At 38.6% G+C, this 24,806-nt stretch overlaps 3 protein-coding genes across 6 annotated transcripts in view; 2 read left to right on the top strand and 1 right to left on the bottom strand.

Annotated features, from left to right (window-relative positions):
* The window catches only part of LOC101745080 (uncharacterized), a 114,572-nt gene extending 100,775 nt beyond the window's left edge, over window positions 1–13,797 (bottom strand). For 2 of the 3 annotated variants that reach the window (XM_062668514.1, XM_062668515.1), the window contains exon 1: window positions 13,620–13,790. The gene's annotated coding sequence lies outside the window, so the exon portion shown is untranslated. Of the gene's footprint in view, window positions 1–13,619 lie in introns of all 3 variants that reach the window. The other variant, XM_012690409.3, reaches the window with a different exon arrangement.
* Window positions 252–7,135, top strand: LOC101742539 (proteasome subunit beta type-2). Of its 2 annotated transcripts, XM_004926204.5 has the most exons (4): window positions 252–483; window positions 3,198–3,391; window positions 6,428–6,590; window positions 6,958–7,135. In XM_004926204.5, the coding sequence occupies exons 1-4, from the start codon at window positions 366–368 to the stop codon at window positions 7,113–7,115; spliced, it is 633 nt and encodes a 210-aa protein (XP_004926261.1). In that variant the 5' UTR covers window positions 252–365; the 3' UTR covers window positions 7,116–7,135. The 2 variants fall into 2 exon arrangements, with proteins under 2 accessions (XP_004926261.1, XP_062524515.1); XM_062668531.1 differs by lacking the exons at window positions 6,428–6,590; window positions 6,958–7,135 and adding an exon at window positions 3,797–4,054 and having other exon boundaries at window positions 262–483.
* A 9,563-nt stretch (window positions 13,798–23,360) lies between the features above and the next one.
* Window positions 23,361–24,806, top strand: part of LOC101739096 (heme transporter FLVCR2) — a 76,503-nt gene continuing 75,057 nt past the window's right edge. The window contains exon 1 of the mRNA XM_038010972.2: window positions 23,361–23,669. The gene's annotated coding sequence lies outside the window, so the exon portion shown is untranslated. The remainder of the gene's footprint in view (window positions 23,670–24,806) is intronic.

Genomic DNA, 24,806 nt, shown 5'->3' with positions numbered 1-24,806 from the left:
GAGTTACGGAAGACTATTCCTCATCTTTACTTGTACCTACTAAATAAGAAATCACTGATCATCCAACACGGAAAGTATAAAAAAATAACAGCTGCAATTTTAATTGGTGTAAAAATGCTTTATTTCATTAAGTAGTGTGCGTAAAATAATATTTTTGTTTAAAAATTGAATCCATCTTCTTGGAGCCAACAAAGACCGAACTTTACCGCCAAAATTTTCTTTCAGAGTCTATGGACCACGCGTGTTATTCTTAAGTTTTATTAGCAACCAGTTTGTCTATGTCTAATCAATCTGACATGCTATACACGAATATTTTGCTAATTTCTCTTTCTTAATTTGGATGATTTAATTTTTTTATATACTAAATGACGAATCCTTCAACTTCTTTGTATTTGCAATGTCTCATCGGGATTCAGTGTCAGGACTTCGTGTTGGTAGCCGCAGACCAGACAAATATACAGAGTATTATCGTCATGAGCGACGGTAAGTAAGACTTCATGTTTGTGTTGATCGCGCGTTTCTTATGTTAACCAGCCCAGTTTCTCGCCGGATCTTCTCAGTGGGTCGCGATTCCGATCCGCTGGTAGATTCTGCGAAGCACTGCTTCTGCTAGGGCTAGTGTTAGCAAATTCTCTCAGGTTCAGCCCGTGAGCTCACCTACCCGTCTGGGCGTAGCTGGAATAGCTTCTTAGGCTATCGACGAATAGGTTGGAAAAAAAAGGCAACCATCGGCTATTGTTACCATTTAGCATTATATGAACTGTAAAATTGGAATACAGAATCTATGAGCAGTGCTCATAAATATGGAAACAGCTCAAGTTTTTTAATAAGCTTTGCTCTTGAGTGTACTTGCGAGATCCATCGCAACTAGCTTCAGTGCTATAAACCAAACCTCATTTAAGTTCAGCGCGTACTAGTACTAACATTAGGAACAACTCTAGTCATTGTTGATTTGAGAATTGTGGTCATAAAAAGTAATTAATAATTTACTTAAAGTATATTTGACATGACTTCAAAGGTACCACGGGCTCTTAAAGCCTTTATACTAAGTATTTGGTGAAATACGCTTTAGCTTTGGAGCGAAACCGGGCCAAGGTTACGTTCTAAGCTTTAAGTACATATGCGTATGTATGTTTGGTTGGCGTATTTGAATATCGTATTTTTGCTAAGTATAAACTTTGCGAGGACAAAATAATGTGAGTCCCCGTCTGTACCGATTTCGTTTAAGAACTAACAGTCTTATAACATTGTCAATTGGGTTCATTTTGACAACTATGTCGATGAGAGCCCACAAAGCGATGGACACTTCTGTGAATTTATATTTAAAAATATGTATCAGGGTTTATTTGATTCTAATCATTATCTAATTTACTAGTGGTATGGCGTCTTATGAGCCCGCATGGGAAGGTACTGCCCCCCTGCCTATTGGGCGACGGAGGAGTGATATGTTCCGATTTGAAGGATGGGGAAGCTATTGTACTAGAACTGGGCCTTAGAACTCATGTCTCAATGAGGATGGCGGCATTAACGTTCCTGATGTCTATGGCTTCCGGTAACGATTTAACCAGATTTATGCAGCGGGGACCTCAGTACTCGTAATGAGGGTCATGAGCTCGCCCGTCTATGAAATCAAAAAAGAATCTTCAAAAATACTATTCTACTTTTGCGTAGCTCGAGAACTTGCTTTGCCGCAGCTATCTTTTTTAGCTGGTGGAATATGATGACACTATCACCTGACACAAGTTACTAAGCGGATTGAGATAATAAATTCGAATCTACCGAAGTGACTGACCGATCGTGACAACGAAATATCATACCTGATCCCGTGATCTATGAAGCCAAGGTCAGATTTGCGTGACGTACACACATATGTGTTTTCATAACGATTCGCGTCGAGATAATAATGCGTTTACTTTTCCTGCATCGCGGTTTTGTCGCAAGGTTGCCTATTTATAGGCCAGTTTCATTATGCACGAACAGAGATAATGCATTTGTGAATATCATTTGTGGTTTAACCTTATCATGTTGGTTAAGACCTGTTTCAACACCTAGGCAATGCCTCAAACGAAAACTCACCCCTCAAAAGGTTAAGAGTCACTGAATGGTTGTCTAGTGCCAGTATATTTAATCTCAGCTTCTTGCCAAATGGCACCAGCGTTACTGCGGATGTTTACTGTGAGGAACTGGACACAATGATGAACAAGCTTGTGTATTTCCCGCTAGCCTTAGTTAATCGCTCGTCCTTTCTGGCCCTACACGACAAAGATCGATCTCATGCGGCACAATAGACGGTCTCTAACCTATAATAGCTAGGGTTTTGTTAAACTAAGGAAATCATCCACTGCAGGTCTCAACAGACCTTGCGCCGACAGACTTCTACTTTTTCCAAAGTTTGCATATCTTCTTCACAGGGAAACAATTCAATACCCGAGAGATAATGCCAAATGCCATTGAAGAGTTTGTCGGCGGGCAATTTCGTAGATAAAGACCCAATATATTTAATCATTGTTGATTCTTATCGTGTCAGAAATTTAACGGCTTGTCAGGGTGGTTCGGAAATGCTTTAATACTCCCTGTATGTATAGGGTATTCAGAGGTAGGGTAGTAGGGTATTTCACTGGTGGTAGGACCTCTTGGGTGTCCGCACGGGTAGGTACCACCACCCCGCCTATTTCCGCCGTGAAGCAGTAATGCGTTTCGGTTCGAAGGGTGGGGCAACCGTTGTAACTATACTGTTGTAGATGTCTATGGGCTCCAGTAACCACTTAACACCAGGTGGGCTGTGAGCTCGTCCAATCATCTAAGCAATAAAAAAAAAAGTGAGAAAGAATATAGGGGGACATTCAACCATACGGACTGATAGTAGGGAAGCAGTAGCCGAGTAGGCTCAGGTCGCACACTTGTGTATGACCCTTCTGTTTACTGACTTGGAAAATGTAACCATGTAAGGTCCTCGTCTGAATATGGACCACTACAGATTGAAAATGAGCAAGTCGTAAGAGTATTTTGAGGAGACCGCAGTTGCCATACTTGATTTTTCTGTTAGGTAGCCTGACTAAAGCCCAGTCAAGTGAGATCTTCACGAGGCGAAACTTAATGCGTACTTCGCAGAATCGCTAAGTTTATGATGAAAATGAGGTCATTGTTATTAAGAATCCTACAGAAAGATGATAACCACTACTTCCTCTTTCTTACAGACGAGGATAAGCTCCACAACATTTCGAATAGTCTTGTAATGGGAGTTATAGGAGATCACGCTGATGCGGTACATTTGCAGCAGTACATTACCAAGAACTTGCAGTTGTACAAGCTGAAGAACGGATACGAGTTGGATACGCCTGCCGTGGTCCATTTCACAAGGAGGACCCTGTCTGATAGTTTGAAGAATGGCGTTAGTTCAGATTGGAAACCTAAATACACGGATTTGTTTAGTGGCGGCTAATTGGCTTAGTTTTTTTTTATTGCTTAGATGGGTGGACGAGCTCACAGCCCATCTGGTGTTAAGTGGTTACTGGAGCCCATAGACATCCACAACGTAAATGCGCCACCAATCTTGAGATATAAGTTCTAAGGCCTCAAGTATAGTTACAACGGCTATCCCAACCCTTCAAACCGAAACGCATTACTGCTTCACGGCAGAAATAGGCAGGGTAGTGGTACCCACCCGTGCGGACTCACAAGAGGTCCTAATTACGCAAATTATAATTTTGCGGGTTTAATTTTTATTACACGATGTTATTCCTTCACCGTGGAAGTCAATCGTGAACATTTCTTGAGTACCTACTTATTTCATTAGAAAAATTGGTACCCGCCTGAGATTCGAACACCGGTGCATCGCTCAACACGAATGGACCGGACGTCTTATCCGTTAGGCCACGACGACGACAAAAGTGTGTTCACACTCTGGCTACCATGGGACTACATATCATGGATAAACGAAATAACGGCTCATCTCGTGTTAAGTAGCTTCCAGTCCGTATACATCACAACGAAAAATCGTTAATTGTATTTTAATGCGGCTGTCTCACTCTTCAAGCCGAAACGCTGGACAGCTTCTCGGCAGAATTCGCAGCATTGAGGTTCTTATTCGTTTTTGCAACATCCTGCCCCCAGTAAATGAAATCCGAAAAATTTATAACCATGTATACGTATCTTCTTCTTCATCGTTCCCTCACTGCTGAGGATTGCGACCACATGCGACTTTCCTCCACAGTGCTCGATCATTCGTGGCATGGACCGCATGGTATAGATTGCTACCAACTGCTTCCTTAACCAGATGTGACCATCTGGCTGGTGTTCTACCATTGTATAAAGTCACTTCCATCGTGCAATATCTGTGGATGGATTAACAAATGAACTCTCTGTGTACAGAAACGTATTGTTGCCACATTTAGATCGATTTTTCAAGCATTTCACGGTAGTTGGTAAGAAATCTATACCAATAATATTATAAAGAGGAAAGATTTGTTTGTTTGTTTGTTTCGAATAGGCTCCGAAACTACTGGACCGATTTGAAAAATTCTTTTTCCATTAGAAGCCGACATTGTCCCTGGTGAACATAGGCTACTTTATTTATTTATTTTTTATTTATTTTTTGTTTTCATGTGTGTTTTAATGTTTCCGAAGCGAAGCGAGGGCGGGTCGCTAGTCAGGTATATAAGATTGCGAATGATGTTACTTAACAACGAATCCGATGTAAAAAAGCGGCTTAAAAGATTTTCAAGGAAGAACTGTGTCGTCGTTAGTTAAACACTTTTTTGGACGGGCTTTTACCACAATATTGAAATCGATTGAGTAATAGAGAGTGAAATGCTCGAAGTGTCCCTAAAAATCGAATCAGGATCGAGGAGATTCGCAAGAGGACCATGATAGCCGATATTATTCGAAGTTGGGGCCAAAAAATTCTTTAGTGGCGATTGCGCACCAGAAGACGCAGCGAAGGTAGGCTTCCTCAAGGTGGATTAATTCTTTCAAGGGGGTGTTAAGACTGTTCACTCTTTCTAAATTGGCGATGATTCTTCCCGAGTGATTGTCTGTTGGGATAATGGTTCTTTCAACAACGCCGTAAAATCGCTGTAAAAAAGAAGTTTCAAAAATGTAGCTGGATTATGATGACTAAGAGAACTCTTCCCTTGACGACTAAGGGGATGGAATTCAATACGCAGGGAAGATTATATCCATGTTGCCTCCAATAGCAACGTTGCCGAGACGAGCGCTGCTGAAGACAAAAGTGTATGATGCCCTGATTCGTCACAACCACTGGAATTAATTAGTAATCGACGCATCGAGTGAACTTCTGTGTCCATATTATCTTATTCTTTCTTTGCTATTAACCTCTGCTGGGGTATAGGGCTCGAATCAAATTCTTCCATTTGCATCGGCCTTGGGCAGTCTGTACTACCTCCCCCCATGTCATGATCTTATCTGCTGTTACTTCTCGGGCCAGTGACCTCGCGATTTGACAGCTTCGGAATCACTTGGCCACGTGCACTACGATCATAACAAGCAGTAATGAAGAGAGATATGCGAACCTAATTCGGATACATAAAATTCATGGTTCAGTAATTTTAACGTGATCTCCTCTAGTCGACAAGTTTAATACCATCCGAGATTCATTTTAATTATGAAAGTAATTAAACAACTTTAATTATACGCTGAAGAAAGTCGTAAACACGAATTTTATGGAAAACAGTCTTGAGAGACCGCGGATTTGGTAAAAACACCGAGTTTTTAGGAGATTTTTTTATTTACAAAAATCTTCAGCTAGACCGTTTTCCTTAATACTTTCTCTGTCTTATACTCGATTTGGTAGCTTCACGTGTGGATAACAAGTGCTCGCAATGACCCTACACTGCTTAAATGGTAGATTTAAGCAATTCATTTTAACTCTAATACAACCGCAAAGCAGTGCTTAGGTTCGAAGCAGTTGTTCCAACGGTTCCGAAGCTTTAAGTATTGGTTGTAATTATACTGAGATGCAGGTGGCAATGAACCGGTCGCACTGGAAATCTATTGGAGAGGCCTATGTTCAGCAGTGGACGGCGATAGGCTGAAATGATGATGATGATGATACTGAGAACTTAGAACTCATATCTCAAGGTGGGTGGCGGCATTTATGTTATAGATGTCTATCTTAATTGCGTACTACTACAACAATGTTCTATTTACTGGTGGTAGGACGTGTTGTGAGTCCGCACGGGTAGGTACCACCGCCCTGTCTATTTCTGCCGTGAAGCAGTAATGCGTTTCGATTTGAAGGGTGGGGTAGCCGTTTTACTATAAAAACTGAGTGTTTAGAACTTAGAACTCATATCTCAAGGTGGGTGGCGGCATTTATGTTATAGATGTCAATGGGCTCCGGTAACCACTAGGTGGGCTGTGAGGTCGTCCACACGTGTACCCAATAAAAAAATTCTTTTAATTACAGAATCCTACGATGGTGAATATGCTATTAGCTGGTTATGATAGGAACACAGGCAGTGCACTATACGCCCTGGACTTCTTGGCTTCTTGCGTCAAAGTGCCGTACGCTGTCCACGGCTTCGGAGGCATCATCAGCTTGGGTATCCTGGATGACCTCTACAGACCAAGTAAGCTTGAAGAAAATGTATATTTATTGCTATATTGGGTGGACACAGCCCATCTGGTGTCAAATGGTTACCAGAGCCTGTAGGCATCATAAACGTAAATGCCTCCACCTACCTGGAGACAAGAGTTCTAAGGTCTCAGTATAGTTACAACGGCTGCCCCACCCTTCAAATCGAAACGCAGTACTGCTTCACGGCAGAAATAGGCAGGGCGGTGGTACCTACCCGTGCGGACTCACAACACGACCTACCACCAGTAAATAGAACATTGTTGTAGTAGTATGCAATTAAGATAGCAAAACCGGAATGTTTTTCTTTTTAATTTTCATTTTGCCGCACTTAGATATCCTAGCGTTTATCTTTTCCGCAGCGTTATCGCAAACAGAAGCTTACGAAGTATTGAAAATTTGCATCAGGGAAATACAGAAGAGACTGTTTGCTAATTTGAAGAATTTCCAAGTTAAGATTGTGTCTAGATGCGGCATCAAGACTCTGCCGACGATAAACGCAGATACTTTTAGTAAATAAATGATATATTTTATAGTGTTTGCAATGATTTACTGAACTATATCCGAAGAAATCCGATGAATGTCAAACATTAAATGTTTCCGAGTTAAGGTTTTCTCCCGTGTTACGGATCTCGGGAGGATTGATAGGTGATGGGAATACGTGACGTTTATAGTTTTTATTTTTCGGTTTTCGTGAATAGTAGCCATAATTTGTCTATTTATTATTAGTTACTACCAAAGGTCGATCATACGGCCAAACTGATGAACTTCTTACTTAACGCGGTTGACAATCGACAATTCTTCCTAATCCATGTATTAAGATAAAATAATTACCGGTCATCGTTCTCTTCGAACCCGTCGCTTGCGACGAAGGGCTCGACGAGTAAATTAACCCACAGACACAGCCCACTGAATTTCTCGCCGGATCTTCTCAGTGGGTCGCGTTTCCGAAGCACTGCTCTTGCTAGGGCTAGTGTTAGCAACGTCGTCAGGTTTGAGCCCCGTGAGCTCACCTACTAGTTAAGGCTACGCTGAAATGGTCTCTCAAGACCATCAGCTTAGCTAGGAATCAAAAAAATAATGAAGGCCAAGGTTACGATTCTATGAAAACGTTCCCAATTTCTTCTGGTATCTAATCATAAAGGAATACATTGCAGATAATTGTACAGTATGTAAACACACGTCAAACTACAACACAATGACACAGGTGATAACGAACGAAACGCGATAGACTCGTTATCGCGTACCCACATCACGACGTGCGCGGAAAGGACAACTCTTTAAATATAATACTCACAAGGATGCGTATGATAATTGTAGAGAATGGTAAATGATAATAGCCACCTTGGGCTACTTGGTGAAGCCGCATGGGTAAACAGAGCATCGTACCTTTTTTTTTGTGTCTCAAGCAGTAGTATCGCGAGGGAGGGGCAAGAGGGGCATCATACCTCGGGCGCTACTTACAAAGGGGCGCCAAAAGGTCCGCAAAAAATACTACTACTACTGCACTGACACTATGACCCCGAAGCGGGTCTTGGCCTCCGACAATAAATTTGAATATGCCATGCGATGTTGATGTGCCGTTTAATTTTAAAAATAGTTAAACTACATAGTAAACATAGATAGAAAGTCGAAATTGGACAGCCCTTTACGTATACGAACTGTAGTTTTAATAGTCACTGCCGAATGAAACTACAAAGTGGTACAAAATGAAAGAAAAAAACAGGGTCATTGAGTCTTTTTGTTTATTAGTGAAGACTAGCAACCCGCCCTCGCTTTGCTTCGGAAACTGTTATTTATTATTGATTTCTCCACTATGTAATGGATGTTATTATACATATAAACCTTCCTCTTCAATCACTCTATCTAATAAGAAAAACCGCATCAAAATCCGTTGCGTAGTTTTAAAGATTTAAGCATTCATATGGATATAGGGACAGATAAAGCGACTTTGTTTTATACTATGTAGTGATGAGCAGGATCTGTTGATGAGTTACAGCCTGGCCACGGGACATTCGCCGATACGAATATTCGCGCGGTGCGAACGGCGAAGCGTCTAGCGACTAAAACAAGCGCATAGAAATGTACCTAACAAGCCACGCGCACCGGCGACCGGCGAAGCGACCGGCGAAATGTACCGAGCGAATCGCGCGATGCGGCGGGCGAGCAAAACAAATGCATGAATACGGACGGCGCGAGCCACGGAGTCGAGCGGTAGTCGCGGCGAATAGTAAATGAGTTTAGTTGTTTTCGCCGCGAAAAATTAACGCCGAAATTTTTATATTTTTTATTTATTTTTTATTTTTTATTTTTAAAGTCGTCGTGGCCTAACGGACGTCCGGTGCAATCGTGTTGAGCGATGCACCGGTGTTCGAATATCAGGCGGGTACCAATTTTTGTAATGAAATATGTACTCAACAAATGTTCACGATTGATTTCCACGGTGAAGGAATAACATCGTGTAATAAAAATGAAATCCTCAAAATTATAATTTGCGTAATTACTGGTGGTAGGACCTCTTGTGAGTCCACACGGGTGGGTACTACCACCCTGACTATTTCTGCCGTGAAGTAGTAATGCGTTGCGGCTTGAAGGGTGAGGCAGCCATTATAACTATACTTGAGACCTTAGAACTTATATCTCAAGGTGGGTGGCGCATTTACGTTGTGGATGTCTATGGGCTCCAGTAACCACTTAACACAAGGTGGGCTGTGAGCTCGTCCACCCATCTAAGCAATAAAAAAAAATTAGCTGAAATACTAGCTAGACCAGCTATTTGGAAGTCTAGCCACCCAAAGTATTTCTCGTACTTCTTGTGGAATTCTCCATCTTTATAAAAAAAAAAAAAAAGGTATACTCCGATTCTTATTCAAATCATGTACTTCACAATATTTTCCAAATAATAGGTCCTGAACCAAAAAGCTATTAATTTGTAAGCAATATCGAGATAATTTCGATATAGACATTTCGCTGTCGGACTTCCTTACTAGTCGCGGCGGCAAACGTGAGTACCCGTGGCCTGCAAACGGTGCTGCGCGAATGGTCGCCTCGTCCACCGCTTCGCTGTTCGCACCGCCGATCCCCGTGGCCAGGCCGTTACAGGATCGCGGGGCGCTCGATTTGCGATTGGTGTGATTAATTGCTGAAATCGTTGCCGAAATTATTCCTCTAACGTTAAGCCGTATTTACTATTGGGTAGTTAATTTATTAATACCCATAATGACACAACGCAATGTTGGTCAAACCAATTTTATTCGAAACCACAAGCCGTAATGTTCATTCAATTGTGTTTTATCATTCGCGTAATGTATTATTGTAAAAGACAAATTACATAAATGCGGTTTTGTAATTGTATATGTTGTTTTAGAATAATGTTTGTAGTTATAGGTAATAGCGATATTTACCTTGCCTCATAGTACATGTGCTTACGTTGATATATCTGGCAACAATTCTGTATAGAGAATACAATATATGAGTCGTCTATTATCAAAGGTGGCAATCTGTGCATTTGGACAAAAAAATGTTATTGATATGTCAATACAGATTGATTTGAATATAATCGTCTCCTTCAAAGAATACGGTTCAAAACCTGCATTAAATAAAGGTTAATACTTAACCTGTTATTTATCTAAGATAACGTTCAGAAGAGTTTTGTGACTGCCAATGGAATACAAAGTTAATAATTTGTTTTTCTGATTTACCAATAATTGTTCAAAAGTCACATTGCCGGCTTTGATAATAGTCGACTCATATACACTTATTGTTCGTGTATTTTTTTGTCGCCAGGAAAAAATATCAGTTTATATTTTGTATTTTTTTTTGTCTGTCTTTATAGACACGGCGAGCATACAGCTCACATGATGACGAGGGGTTACCGCCGCCAATGGATGACCGTTAAAAAATACATTAAATAGAAATCTGCCATTAATACGGTAAATAGTATTTTGATACTCCTATGAATACAATATATTATGTGCAAAATTTATACTAATTACGCATGTTGACTTTGTGGCGGTAAGGTGAGAAGTTTGTGATTTGTTTTTTTTGTTAATTTTTTGTTTCTTTATGTTGAAACGTAATGTGGCAACTTATTTACTATGTAGGATCTGTGAAAATGCACAAGTGTGGGAATAGAAAACAAAGCACCTGGATTAGGCTTCTCGGCTTCCTCTAAAAAAGTTGAAGCCCTGTGTGCTTAGTGCAGTTTTTTAACTTCTCTATTGCGTAAAAGTTAACTCAGATTTGTATGAGAAGTTAAAAACTAACTAACTAAGCACACTCACGTCCTAGTATATTCCCATCACTTACTAAGACTTTATTTAATCTCACATCATTTCGTCTCGTTTCATTCAATTTCATGGTAATAGATCTTATTTTCAAATAAATCAACCTCTTTTCATTTCACTCCTGTTTCCATTAGAACTATTTCAAGAATCTTTTTGTAAATTAGACACTGGCAACAATGTCATCGTACGAACCCAATTGCTATACTAAAAAAAGAACATTTTGACACAATGCTTTTTTTTTATTTGCACTACAAACTGCAGTCGCCTATTTGCCATAAACCAGTCTGAAATTATTGTCTATGAAATTGTCAACTGAAAAACACGTACGCAATCCATCTAATTATAATTTCGTCATGGTCGTTTGAAATATCTCGTTAAGTACTGTCATCTCGTGTTGTTAGTATAGCTGATATAAGTGAGAGGTTTCACCGTCTAACTCAAGTGGAAAAGCGAAAGTACAAATGTAAATAAATAAAAAAAAAGGTATTGCAATCAATGTGTTGGCAATGTTGTGTAATTAAACATTAAGTTTTATTAAAGAATAGGAAGCCGTAGGCGTGATTTGTTTTATAGTAACACACCCAAGTATATTTTTAAAGGATTTTTTGTAAACCCATTATAAAGATATTACTGTTTGCTCTTTTTTAGTGTTTAGTATCACCAGTATGACTAGCTTTCGGTGCTCTAAGGGACTTTGTATATTTCGCCTACTTAGAGGGCTGATGATTCTGCCCAACGTTCTGCTATGGGTAATGGGTGTTGTATTTTTTTATTTTTTTATTGCTTTGATTGGTGGACGAGCTCACAGCCCACCTGGTGTTAAGTGGTTACTGGAGCTCATAGACATCTACAACCCAAATGCCACCACCCACCTTGAGACATGAGTTCTAAGGTCTCAGTATAGGTTACAGTTTTGAAATTTGCGTCAGCGATGGCTACCCTAATCTCTTTACTGCTCTTTTCGAGTCCAGTCTGGACGTGAACCGTCTTGCTTGGTGGAAAAGCGATGGAGCATTAGTTAGGGTTTAACTCTTACATAGTAGTAAACACCGATTTATATTTTCGATCCAAGGAAAACAAACATGTCGATGTATGGAATACTTTACGTTTTGTTTTTATTATAAAGCTTTCTCAAACAGTTTTACATAAGCTTTAGCGCATTAAGCATACATGAAATAGTAATTATTAAATTATTTAATAGAACTTTCTGAACAGACACTATTAGTTACTTTTTTGTTATCTGTGGCGTTTGTTTGACGACTTTATTCTTTCTATGTGAATGTAATATATATTACCGTACCTATTTACCTAATAGTCCCTATTATTTTACCGGATAATAAATGTTCTTAAACTTATTGATTCTACAAAACAGAAATGAATTATACATTTTCATTTCAAAAAAATTATCAAAACTCAATTATGCTAATTGAGGCGCTTAATCGTTTGACGAACTAAAAAACCGTCTTAATATGTCACAGACAATCCAAATGGTTCGATTCTAATAAAAAATATATACTATGTAACAATTATACGCCTCACACGCGATACGCTAATTAAATTATAATGATTTATACTAAATTAACTTTAGTAATTAGTAGTAAATAAACTTTAGATTATATAACTGTTACCTTTGACCAAATTATATAAGAGGCAGTTACATATAATGTTATTGCAATAATGAAAACACGTCGGCATTTTCACATGTTTGTGTTCAAATTAAGCGGTGTATGTGAGTTTTTGTGCAGCGTGCAGTCATCTGCAATGTTATATCTTCTTATCAGCCCACAGACGTCCACTGCTAGACATAGGCCTCCCCCAAGCCTCGCCACAAAAACCGGTCCTGCGCTGCCTGCATCCAGCGGATCCCCGCGAACATCGATAGATCGTCGGTCCATCTTGTGGGAGGCCTCCCCACGCTACGTCTTCCAGTACGCGGTCGCCACTCAAGAACTTTCCTGCCCACTGCCACTTCAACGTCGCAATCCTTTGGGCTATGTCGGTTACCATGGTTTTCCTGCGAATCTCCTCATTTCTGATTTGATCTCGCAGGGAAACTGCCCTCTCCATTGTTCTTTGGGTGACCTTGAGCCTTCTTATAAGGCCCATTGTGAGCGACCACGTCTCAGTGCTAAATGTCATCACTGGCAACACACACTGGTCAAAGACTTTCGTCTTGGGACACTGTGGTATTTGTGATGAGAGGATTTTACGTAGCTTTCCGAACGCTGCCCAAAAAATGCAGAACTGAGTTAAAATATAATAGGAGTGTCGAAGATTTCGGCATATCGTGTTCGGTTTTGTTACCTGATAAGAATGGGGGTGAATTGAAGATGATGTGTTATGTAAAGGCGTATTTGGAAGTGTCCAGTATTTAGCTAGCTGTCTTAGATATTGCACTGCAGCAGTGTAGTTAATTTTTTTTTATTACTTAGATAGATGGACGAGCTCACAGACCACCTGGTGTTAAGCGGTTACTGGAGCACATAGACATCTACAACGTAAATGCGCCGCCCACAAAATTATCTTGGGTAAATGGGGAATACACGCCGTCAATTTTATTTCTGCGCACATCGACATAATGAATAACTAGAGATATTTGTATTAGTGAATTGTATACGGAGTAATGAAAAATAAATAGAAAATCCAAAATTTCTTAACTATTGATTGACAATCATTCCAATAAATTGATAATGTCAATTAAAAATACCACCAAATTACTGTTAAAAGATATATCTTACCACATAACACGTGGATTAAAATTATGCACACACAACACACACACAGTGGCACTAAAATTCACTTTTCACTTTAAAGCGGTCAAAATTGTACTTTACGCTAAAGAGATAAAGTTCATATTTTGCTGCGAGGGAGAGAGGAGCGCGCGTACGGCTGCGCTCGCGTCGTTGCTCTGAAGGGGCTTCTATCATGAGACCTCATGTTTTCTTAGTATACAGTGTGACCATGATCAATGAGAATGGGTGGGATTGTTGTTACATAACATTCGGGTATTTCCCGCACTATATAATTCGGCGATGTAGGTAGATAGTGTTGTAAGGTTTGAAAAAGAGAGCAGTAGAGAGAGAGAAAGAGAGAGAGAGATAATCTAGTTTATTGCACACCAAAACACAAGATTAAAAAAACAGTCAACTGGTAGATACATGTGTACATTAAGCGGTCTTATCTCTAAAAGCGGTCTCTTCTAGACAGCGATTTAAGGTCACGTTCTTACGGATCCATCAGATCCAATAACCTTTGCATTAGACGCCTTCAGCTTTAACACTAGGAGTAGGCTTAGGGACCCCGGTAACTGCACTCGTTGAACTCGACAAAGAGGTCGACGTGCAACCTAACCCATGCATCAGCCCGCTGAGTTTTTCGTCGGATCTTCTCAGCGGGTCGCGATTCCGAAGCAATTGCTCTTGAGTTGGTTAGGTCTCCTTCGGAGGCGCTCGGGCAGTTGTTGGCATGGCAAATCCCACCCCTCCTGGCTGAGCCTTTGCTCGCCCATCTGTCCTGGTGAAACTAGAAAGGCCTCCGGGCCACCAGTAATCTTTAAATCATAAAAAAAAACAACGGTTTAATTTACAGAAATTCTGGAAAATATTAAGATACAGTAGGAGCAGTATATAACACATGAAATTTCCATTTACATTTAAACGGTAACAAAATCGTCGAAGCTAAATCACAATCACATGTGTCCAGTAGTAGCGAACCTGCGACGCCCGTCTAAGCGTCGAGGGCCATTTCGATCCACGCTTCCCGAATGAATGATGAAAATTATAATCTCTCAATAGTTGTAGCTCCGAAATGAATACATCTTTTCATTTAGACGCTTCTCGTTTGAAGAGATAACAAATTTTGTTTTGGCGCTACAGAGAAATTGATAATGTAAATGCCTAATGTAGGTACAGATTATTTATCTGATAAAATACCTTCGCAGCGAATTGAGCTCTTGTTAATAATAGATTTTGAAGTGATATTAATGAAAGAAATGATGAAATGAAAGAAAGAGAAAAAAAAGCAGAAATAAAAAGATCGTCCATCAAATTTATACTTCACGCGTTGTCACCCGAATCCAGAATGAATGAAAGTTTTTTTTTTGTTTTTATTTTCGCATTTACATATTTCTGTTCGCGTACTACAAAGACTTCTTAACATACAAAATATTAAATGAGTATTTTTGATGGATTTACTCAACATTTTAGTTTAAGTATTCTAACGTTTTAGTATTTTATCGGCAGTATGCGATATAGCTCATTAATCTACATATTTCGATATCACATCAACTGTGTACAATGAAGAAAAAAGCGTTGCTGACATTGCGGCCAGCCACCCGTCAATTGGGCTATATATTTCATTGCGAAGACAATAAAAAATTAAAGGCTATCAACAGCTATGATAACTTTTCATCATAATGTTTACATCAGTGCTAATAGAGGACTCATGAAACATTCTGAATCTATTCAACCTATAAGTAATTATACTAGATTTTCTAGAGCCGTCAACTCTTGACATAGTGGTGGCCATTTTTTATTTTATTTTTTGCTTAGATGGGCGATGGACGAGCTCACAGCCCCCCTGGTGTTAAGTGGTTACTGGAGCCCATAGACATCTACAACGTAAATGCGCCCACCCGCCTTTGAGATATGAGTTGTAAGGTCTCAGTATAGTTACAATGGCTGTCCAACACTTCAAACCGAAGCGCATTACTGCTTCACGGCAGAAATAGGCAGGGTGGTGGTATCTGCCCGCGCGGCATCACAAAACGTCCTACAACCAGTAAGTTTGTCTTGCGTAGTTTGAAATGAACTATAGTTGCTCAGCTTAGAAAATGAATGGTGGAAGATTTGGTACCTGGATACGGGGTTCGAACATCGGCGCATTCGCCTCGCCCGATACGAGTGGACCGCTCATCTAATCCTTTAGGCCACGACGACTTCAAAATGTCGAAGCAGTAGATTTTGCTACTATTTTCTGGAAATTTTTAGTCTGCGATATCCGTAAATGACATCCACGTAACAAGATGAGGTTGTCTTTGCTTTGATTTTATCTCTTATATTACATACCGATGTAAATCAGTTATGATGATTAAGTAAAACAATAACAGTCAAATGGGCCGATAGCCTGGTCACCGTCCTCGTCGAAACCGTTGCTTACGACGAAGGGCTCGACGAGCGAATTAACCCATAGACACAGCCCGCTGAGTTTCTCGCCGGATCTTCTCAGTGGGTCGCGTTTCCGATCCGGTGGTAGATTCTGCGAAGCACTACTCTTGCTAGGGTCAGTGTTAGCATCACTCCTGTTTGAGCCCCGTGAGCTCACCTACTAGTTAAGGTTACGGTGAAATAGCCTCTCAAGGCTATCAGCTTAGGTAGGAAAAAAAGGGCCGATAATTCATCTTAATCATGTCTTCCAGTGTATTATGGAAAAAACAATGTTAGCTCGACATTTTACCTCAAATAATAACTTCCTTCTGTAGGTACAAATATTTTATTAAACGAGTAACAATTAATTACTCGGAAGTAGGAAATTATGTAGTGATTTCTCGAGCATTTAGTATACCGTAGTCCAAGGTCGCGCCCGTATCAGACACGGCTGACAAAAGTCAACGTTACCAAGCTAATAGTAGCAGGAAAATAATTATGTAAAGGCATTATAAAAATAAATTTAATGCACTGTGTTGTTTTAATCAAAATCAGAATGTTTAACACCTTCAAAGTCGCTGTATGTAATTAATTATCTATGCAGTGGAATGCTTAAGAGTAATTTTGGACTTTTTGGCGGGAACGCGAGGAGTGAAGTTGTGTGATTTGTTTTATTTTGTCTATTTAGTGTTTCTTTGGGTTTAAATGTGTAATAATGGTGGTTTATTAACTGTTTCATATCTGTGAAAGTGCACAAATGTGGGAAAATGAAACAAAGCCGCTGGACGTAATTTCTCGGCATCCTTCAAAAAGTCCACTGAAAAAATCTTAACAAATGACCACCATATTACTGAGATTATATTTCATCCCATTTCATTTCATTTAATTTCATGCCAGTTGATTAATGTCTCAAATTAATCATCTTCATTTCATTTCACTCCTTAATATCATTTTTCATAAAAATATGAATATAAATTAAAATAAGACATGACTTAAAAGTCTCAGTTACCAGGTCATAAAATCCCTTAAAAAAAAATAAAAAAAGACGCCAAGAACAAAGTTTTGACAATAAATAGTATGCAGGCGTGTGTGCGTCTAATACATGGTATGTAGTGTGTGTAATGTTTTCTTTATTGATTTAATGTATATTTTATGCATTATTTTGAAAAAATATTAGCTTTGTGCACTTCTTCTCTATATTCTCTATAAGTGTGCAAAATTTCATACTCCTCCGTCCGCGCAATTTTCGTAAAAAGGGATACAAAGTTTTTGCTTCACGTATTAATATATAGATATTGACATTTCTTAAATAACAACCTAACTAGGTATTACTGTAAAATTTTGAGACAAACAAGCAAATCTGGTATAATCTGGTAATCTGGAGTAATATTCACAAACTTCAAGATGTAATTTGATGCCGATGCTAATTCAATAACTTTACTATTTCGATCCTTTGGATCAGGATAAAAAAATGTTGTAATATTTACATCGCATTGATGATCACGTAGATATCAGATTTTAGTTATTAAACTATATTTATTTCATTAGGTACAGTAAACATATCGCCAAACACGAGATAACCAAGACTGTAATGATTAAAGAATGTGATGAGGCTCTGAAACTCAGAGTATCAGCTTGTAGGTTCAAGGACGTCCGGAATTTACAAGATGTCAATGTTTATTTAAATTGTCAGTTCGACAAATAGTATACAAAACACAAAATATCTTTCAGGCTCGCTGTGTCGGATAAATGTATCACGGCCATGACAAGTGTTTCTTCAACAAGGTTTATATAAAGTCTTTTTCGGTAGATAGCCCGACTGCTATGCCCAGCGTCGATTTTTATTGTCAGATAAAAATAGTAAAGTAAGCCCTTAAGTAGTAAAATGAGTACGCAGTTGTGTTTCTGTTAGTAGGTATATACTCTAGGGTGAACTGAAAGAAAAGAGATACACATATTTTTCATTGCCTTTGTCGGCAGACGAGCGTCATACGGCCCACCCGTGTGCTTAGTGCGTGTTTTTTTAACTTATCGATCGCGTAAAAGTTAGGGGTGTTGTAGTAATTCCATACAAATTTGAGTGAACTTTTCGGTTCCGGCCCGGTCCGTGGTCGTTTTTAGTGATGTTCAACTCCCACATACCGCCGCAGCTGGTGGGGATCCGGTGATTTTCTCCTGTAAAAAAAAAAGTTCACCCTACACAGCGATAAAAAACAATTGCTCTGACAGCCCTAGAGTAAATTTGTTCTCATTATCTCGGTGTAGGTACGGCATAGCATAATCTATGTAAACGTGCGCGCCTAGAAGATTCTCGCTGCGTAATTTGTTTGCCCTGTAACATAAAATTAAGTGTCGGCACCATAAAACAATTTACGTCCTATTTAATATTAGGTGTAGCGGTTTGAGCCACAAATATATGGTTTAATATTGATATGTAATAATTTTAATGCAACATTAATGTCGGAAGGCGATCGCGTACTAATCGTAGGGTGTAAATGTCGTCAGAGAACAAAATGTCAGTATGAAAATTCACAAAGCAAAAATAGTTTATCATTAAAATAGTACGCGCTCGAGCTACGTTCGTAATAGGACGCCTTTATCAGAATATGACCTGCAAGCGAAGTAAATTGTCCCTTCGAAATAAGCTGATACTCTACAAAGCTTGCATACGCCCCGTCATGACCTATGCAATTGTGGTGTTCGCTCACGCGGCCTGCACCAACTTGAAACCCCTTCAAACTATTCAATCCCGTTATTACAGGATAGCTGTCGCGTCGGAACCCCCCTGTTCAATAGTCAATAGTCAAATTTTTTTATTCAACATAAATAAAAATACATACTTGTTTAACGTCAAAAAGAACTATCGCTAATTCAGAAAAACTAGCCTCCATCCTGAGAAGAACTGGCAAGAAACTCAGCCGGCATGTCTTTTTTTTTATATAAAATATTTTTTTAAATATTCATTTTTACAAGAGGTATTTTAACGTAACAATTATTGCAATATTGAAAATCCCGGAGCGAGCAACTCATTCCCACTTTGTGCAATCTTTTAGATAATCATTGACTTTATTGTAAGCTTTATTGCACAGATGTTATTTAATAATTTTTCTTAAACCTATGTATATGTAGGTTCTGAAAATCTTCTGGGATTTTGTTGAACAGGCGCACAGACAATCGACAGATAGCTCGTCAAGAACCTGCACGACGACCTGGACCTAGAGTCCATCAGTAAGTGTCTACAGTCGGCATCAACGCGCCACTTCGATAAAGCGGCACGTCACGAAAATCCTCTCGTCCTGGCCGTCGGGAATTACATACCTTATCCTGTGGACCGAATGGTAAACAGTCGACGTCACCCTAAGCACGTCATTTCGTATCCTCCCAATCCATTAACGGTGCTTTTAGGTACCACAAGCATCGGTCGCCGTCCTCATCAAACCTGTCGCTTGCGACGAAGGGTTCGGCGAGTAAATTAACCCACAGACACAGCCTACTGATGTTCTCGCCGGATTTTGTCAGTCGGTCGTGTTTCGGATCCGGTGGTTGATTCTGCGAAGCGCTGCTCTTGCTAGGGCTAGTGTTAGCAACGTCACCAGGTTAGAGCCCCGTGAGCTCACCTACTAGTTCGGTGAATCTAGTATAGCAACTCGAGGTTACTAGAGCAGATAAGCAAATAAATAAAAACTATTATAGAATTTAAACAATTATTTCGAAAACACAGAAACTACAGAAATTATTTGTAAATACAGATCATTATGTAGATTGCGAACACGAACGTTTTTGTACATAATAAGCAGTACCTATATATTATTTACTAGCGGCGCGCTCCAGCTTCGCTCGGGTCTTTAGTAAAAATTTCAAAATTATTATAATAATCATAATACACACACATCAACCCTTCTATTTGCGTCAGGTTACTAAAAAAAAGAAAACTATAAAGGTAGTTTTGAAGGTTATTATTTGATAGACCTTTTATTTTCATTTAAATGATAATTTTTTATCTCTGTTTTTATTATTATTTTTCTAATTTTCGTTTATTAAGTCAGAGCTTCCCTGTAAACGATATTTGACACTGTTTTATTTTGTTTATTAAAACAACACATATTTGGGCATAACTATAATAGTTAGACATACGCTGTCGCAACACTCTTTGTAAATAATAATGAGTCCTACAAAGTCATAGTACATTATTTTATTCTATCATCAACACTTTTCGCAGCGCACGCAATGTAAACAATATTTTAGGTAATTTTTTTACATCTAGGGGTACATTATTGGAGTTTTAGTAAGAATCCCTAATTAAAAAAAAAAAAAATAGCCTATTATATCACTCGGGGATAGTGTAGCTTCTAAACAGTTAAAGAATTTTTCAAATCGGTTCAGTAGTTTCGGAGCCTATTCAATACAAACAAACAAACAAATCTTTCCTCTTTATAATATTAGTATAGATGTTGCACGAGGGGCTTACAAGCTGTAATCTGGTTATTTAGGTGACATTTCGACCCAATTTCCAGTCCATCATTATCGAAGCGGAATGCTGCCTCTCGGACATCCTGAATAGATAATCTATGCTCAAGTCATGACAGATCTAGTGCATAGTGACCTCTATATACGGTATACTAATATCTAACATTTGAAATATTGAATTTGGTGGGCGTGGGTTAATAGTTAAACATCTCAATAAGATTTAGACCTCAGGTGTTGAGGTGGTTAGCGGCATTCACATTGTTATGTTTGTGTACTGCGATAGCTACATAACATACTTGAGACCTTAGACCTTATATCTCAAGGTGGGGGGGCGCATTTGCGTCGTAGATGTCCATCGGCTCCAGTAACCACTTAACACCAGGTGGGCTGTGAGCTCGTTCACCCATCTAAGCTATAAAAAAAAGTGCGTGCGTATAAAGTACCCATGTCAGAAGTGAAACTTTTTTGGCAAACTAATTTATAAGTCTTGCTTATATTTATACAAATCTAAAACTTTAGATTTCCGAGACTTAGAGGAAGGGAAAAAGGAAGATATGTTCCCGCCAAAAGTCTGTCAAATGTCAATCTCAAACCTCAGTGTTGGCAGTCACATTATGTTTAAATTTCTAAATAGTAAATGACTAATATTTTGCCAATTGAATTGACTAATTTAATTTCATGCTATTTGATTAATGTTCCAAATTCTTTTCATTTCATTTCAATTCCTATTAACATTTTTCACAAAAAAATTATAAAATATAAGGTTGTATGGTATGATACATTTGCCTTTCCAGTTGGAAAAATACAACAACTACTACTACTGACATTAAATTTGACAAGTACTTAATTTCAATAGTAGTTTGATGTCACTTCCGTTGCATACCTGCGTGACGTTCTGTAAAAATTTTACCCTCATGCGCCTAAAGAAGTTTCACTTCAAAAACAATCAGATGGAACTTTCGCCCATCCATTTCCATAACTTGACAAATATTTTAAAATACTCGCCTTATATTTTTTGCAGCGCGATAAAAACGTCCCTGCCTGTTTTGTTACAAAGGAATTTTGTGTTCAGTGTGCTTTGTACCAATTTTTTAACGCTCTCGATAGCGTAAAAGTTAACTCAAATTGGTATGCAGTTGGAACGTTTGCCTACGTTTACCGCTGTTCAAACTGCATACAAATCTTAGTTGACTTTGACGCTATCGAGAGCGTTAAAAAACTTGCACTAAGCACCGTAGATAATACACATAAATTAGTTACTAAGCACACAGTTTCGACAGGCACGTCAGGCGTTAAAACAACAAAGTGGAATTTCTAATTTTGTGTTTTACAATAGTGAAGTGCCTAGTAAATTTCCGTTAGCAATTTTTTTTAAACTTTTTTGCTAATACATTTCGAACAGTAGTTATACTGAACAGATTAATCGTATTCCGGTTAAAGTTTACGAAGCAGTAGATCTATAAATCTGTAAAGAAGATCTTCTGCCAGATATTTGTCATTGTTTAGTTGGGCAACTGAATTGTACTATCAAGTACTATCGAGCAGCAATATCCGCATACCTGTCGGTATTCCGACGCTCCGCGCTTTATACGCATTCATAGAGAGTCGATATATCGACGGTTCGCACTAAAGCCCAATGCTTGCAAACAATGGTACTCAACATTGTATTTCTCATTCAAGCACTACATAACAAAATATAATTTACCACTTTCAATTTGATCAATTGATATCAATCGATTTCGGTTCAATGTGAGAATTAGATTCTTACTGAACGATTAATAATAGATTTTACGTCATTGCGTTAAGGATGATGTTTGCGAAATTGTATCAGAGGCCACAAGAATTTTTGCGATCGATTGGTAAGCGGTATTCTATACTTTTATACTAATATATAAATCTACAGTGGTTTTTACGGATGTTCCGTTATAACTACTGAACCATGCATCCGATTGACTTGAAACTTGGTATCCATGTAGAAAATACATGTACTTAATGGATAGGCTAATATTTATATGAACGTTGGACTCCCTAATAATAATGACAATAAATAATACTGTTAATTTTAAATGCCAAGCGAAGCGGGCGAGTACGGGCTAGTCATATAGGGCTAGAAATATATGATGCTGTAAAGAAACCCTGACAGACAAGACAAGAGAGGGGGGGGGTTGTCGTACCCCCTTTCGGGGGCACGGAACGGGCCTCGGGGCAAACCCCATTGCCCGGAACGAAGCTCCCTGCCACACAGGGCAGGGGTGAAATTATGCAAGACGGGATGAGGGATTGACAGCCGATTGGCAACAGTGTTTATAATATCATTTTTAATTTTCATCTACTTTGTTAGTTTACTAACAGAGAGACACTAGAGGTGAGCTTCCATTGAACATTGAAAACTCTTGTGTGCGCTTACTAATCAAAACACACCTCGCCTTATTTTCCACTGTTTCGAAAATCATTGAGAATAATGTCATAAAACGAACTAGTGGTCCCACAATAGTCGAAATTCGACTATAATTAATTGAAATTATAAGTTTCAACATTATTATGGTCCTATTGTTACAGATTTCGCCAAGACTACACTTTAGGCAAATACTCGTAATATTAAAGATAAACAATACTAACCTATTTTCAATTTGACTACAGACTTTAAGCAATAACAAAAGTTTGACAATACTTCAGTGCAATAAACAAAGAGTATATGTGTGTGTGTGTCAAATACATGATACAATGTGTATGCAATGTTTTCTTTATTGATTTAATGTATTAGCATTGTGCACTACTTCTCTATATTCTCTGTAAGTGTGGAAAATTTCATACTCCTCCGTCCGCGCAATTTTCGTAAAAAGGGATACACAGTTTCGGCTTCACGTATTAATATATAGAGATGTCTTGGAACACGTCATGGTGTAACATTCCGGGCATGCGCACTAGTTTCCTGTCAGCGACATAACTCACATAACCTACGAAAGCAATAAAGGAAAACAAACGTTTTCGCGTGTCCGGGGACACGTGCTCTTATTGGCTGTGTAAAATCAGACGATCGCAAACCGGTGCAGAAAAAAATGTGGCCCGTTTGAAATTAAAAAAATCAGATTCAAATTCAGTGAGCAACAAACCGGTTTTCGGAACAGCTGTGTAGTTATTCTTCTACGTTAATTATATCGGAAACTGTATTCGAAGGTGAGTTTAAAACAGTTTTAAAGCGTACGGTGAGTGTGCTCGTGAATTTTGTGGAATGACGTGTGTGTTGTTATACGTCGAGTATCCGCCTTGTTTTGTGTTCGCCGATTTTTAGGTTATGCTCCGTCTCTTTCTCGCGTACTCGTGAGGTGCAGTCGGTGAGAGAATTGCTTTATTAACTTTTCTGCGATTTTTTTATGAATTAAATATTGATAAATTAAAAACGGACGTATTGATGAATTTCAAGTAAACTGCGAAAAATATTGTTGTAGTTTGTTACTTGGTAGTTTAATATAGTAAACAAGCAAAGTAAAGAGTTAAGTACTGTACAAGGCTCAGCTGTTTTACGTTGTTAGACAGACGAGCTTTCGTTTACTGAACGATTTATCTACATATATTAAAATGAATTGCTGTTCGTTAGTCTCGCTAAAACTCGAGAACGGCTGGACCGATTTGGCTGATTTTGGTCTTGAATTATTTGTGGAAGTCCAGAGAAGGTTTAAAAGGTAGATAAATATGAAAATGTTCGGAATTAAATAAAAATATCAATTTTGTTTTTCCTTTGATGTGTCTGTCCCCCGTCGGACGGATTCCTTTTGTTTGTTTTAAGTTTATTTTATACAAAAGCTTAGGTCTTTTATTCATCGATTGAGGCAGTATGAAGTTTGCCGGGTCAACTAGTAATCTTGATAAAAGTTAATTACTTACCTTACAAGGTTGGAGATATATTTCTCTAAAATCATTTACTAATAATTAATTATACATCAATGTGTGAAATAATGTAAATCGAATATACAGTTTACGAGTTATCTTCATAGTACCTATGGCAAAAGTAGTTTTTGCTGATGAAGACAACGGGCTCTGTGTTTTATGGCAAGTGGTAACTGCTTTCAGAGGCTTGCGAGAATGCCATATACAAGCCAAGCTAAAATGTGAAGTTATTCTGTATTTAAACCTATGTAAATGAATAGTGAATATTTTATTACTAGCTAAGACAACGGACATCCTCGTCTGATGTTAAGAGCTAACTGGAAACCTTCCGACGTCCTCATGTATTTATTAAGATTTTATTTTAATAATATTTTGCAGCGGTTGTTCCATTCTCAAATATATAATTGTCGCGTGGGAGAAATAGGC

This window comes from Bombyx mori, chromosome 5 (assembly GCF_030269925.1).
Source record: "Bombyx mori chromosome 5, ASM3026992v2".
In the NCBI taxonomy this organism is placed as follows: Eukaryota; Metazoa; Arthropoda; class Insecta; order Lepidoptera; family Bombycidae; genus Bombyx; species Bombyx mori.
The sequence above is the reverse complement of the archived record's forward strand: the minus strand, read 5'-3'. Positions and strand labels throughout refer to the sequence as shown.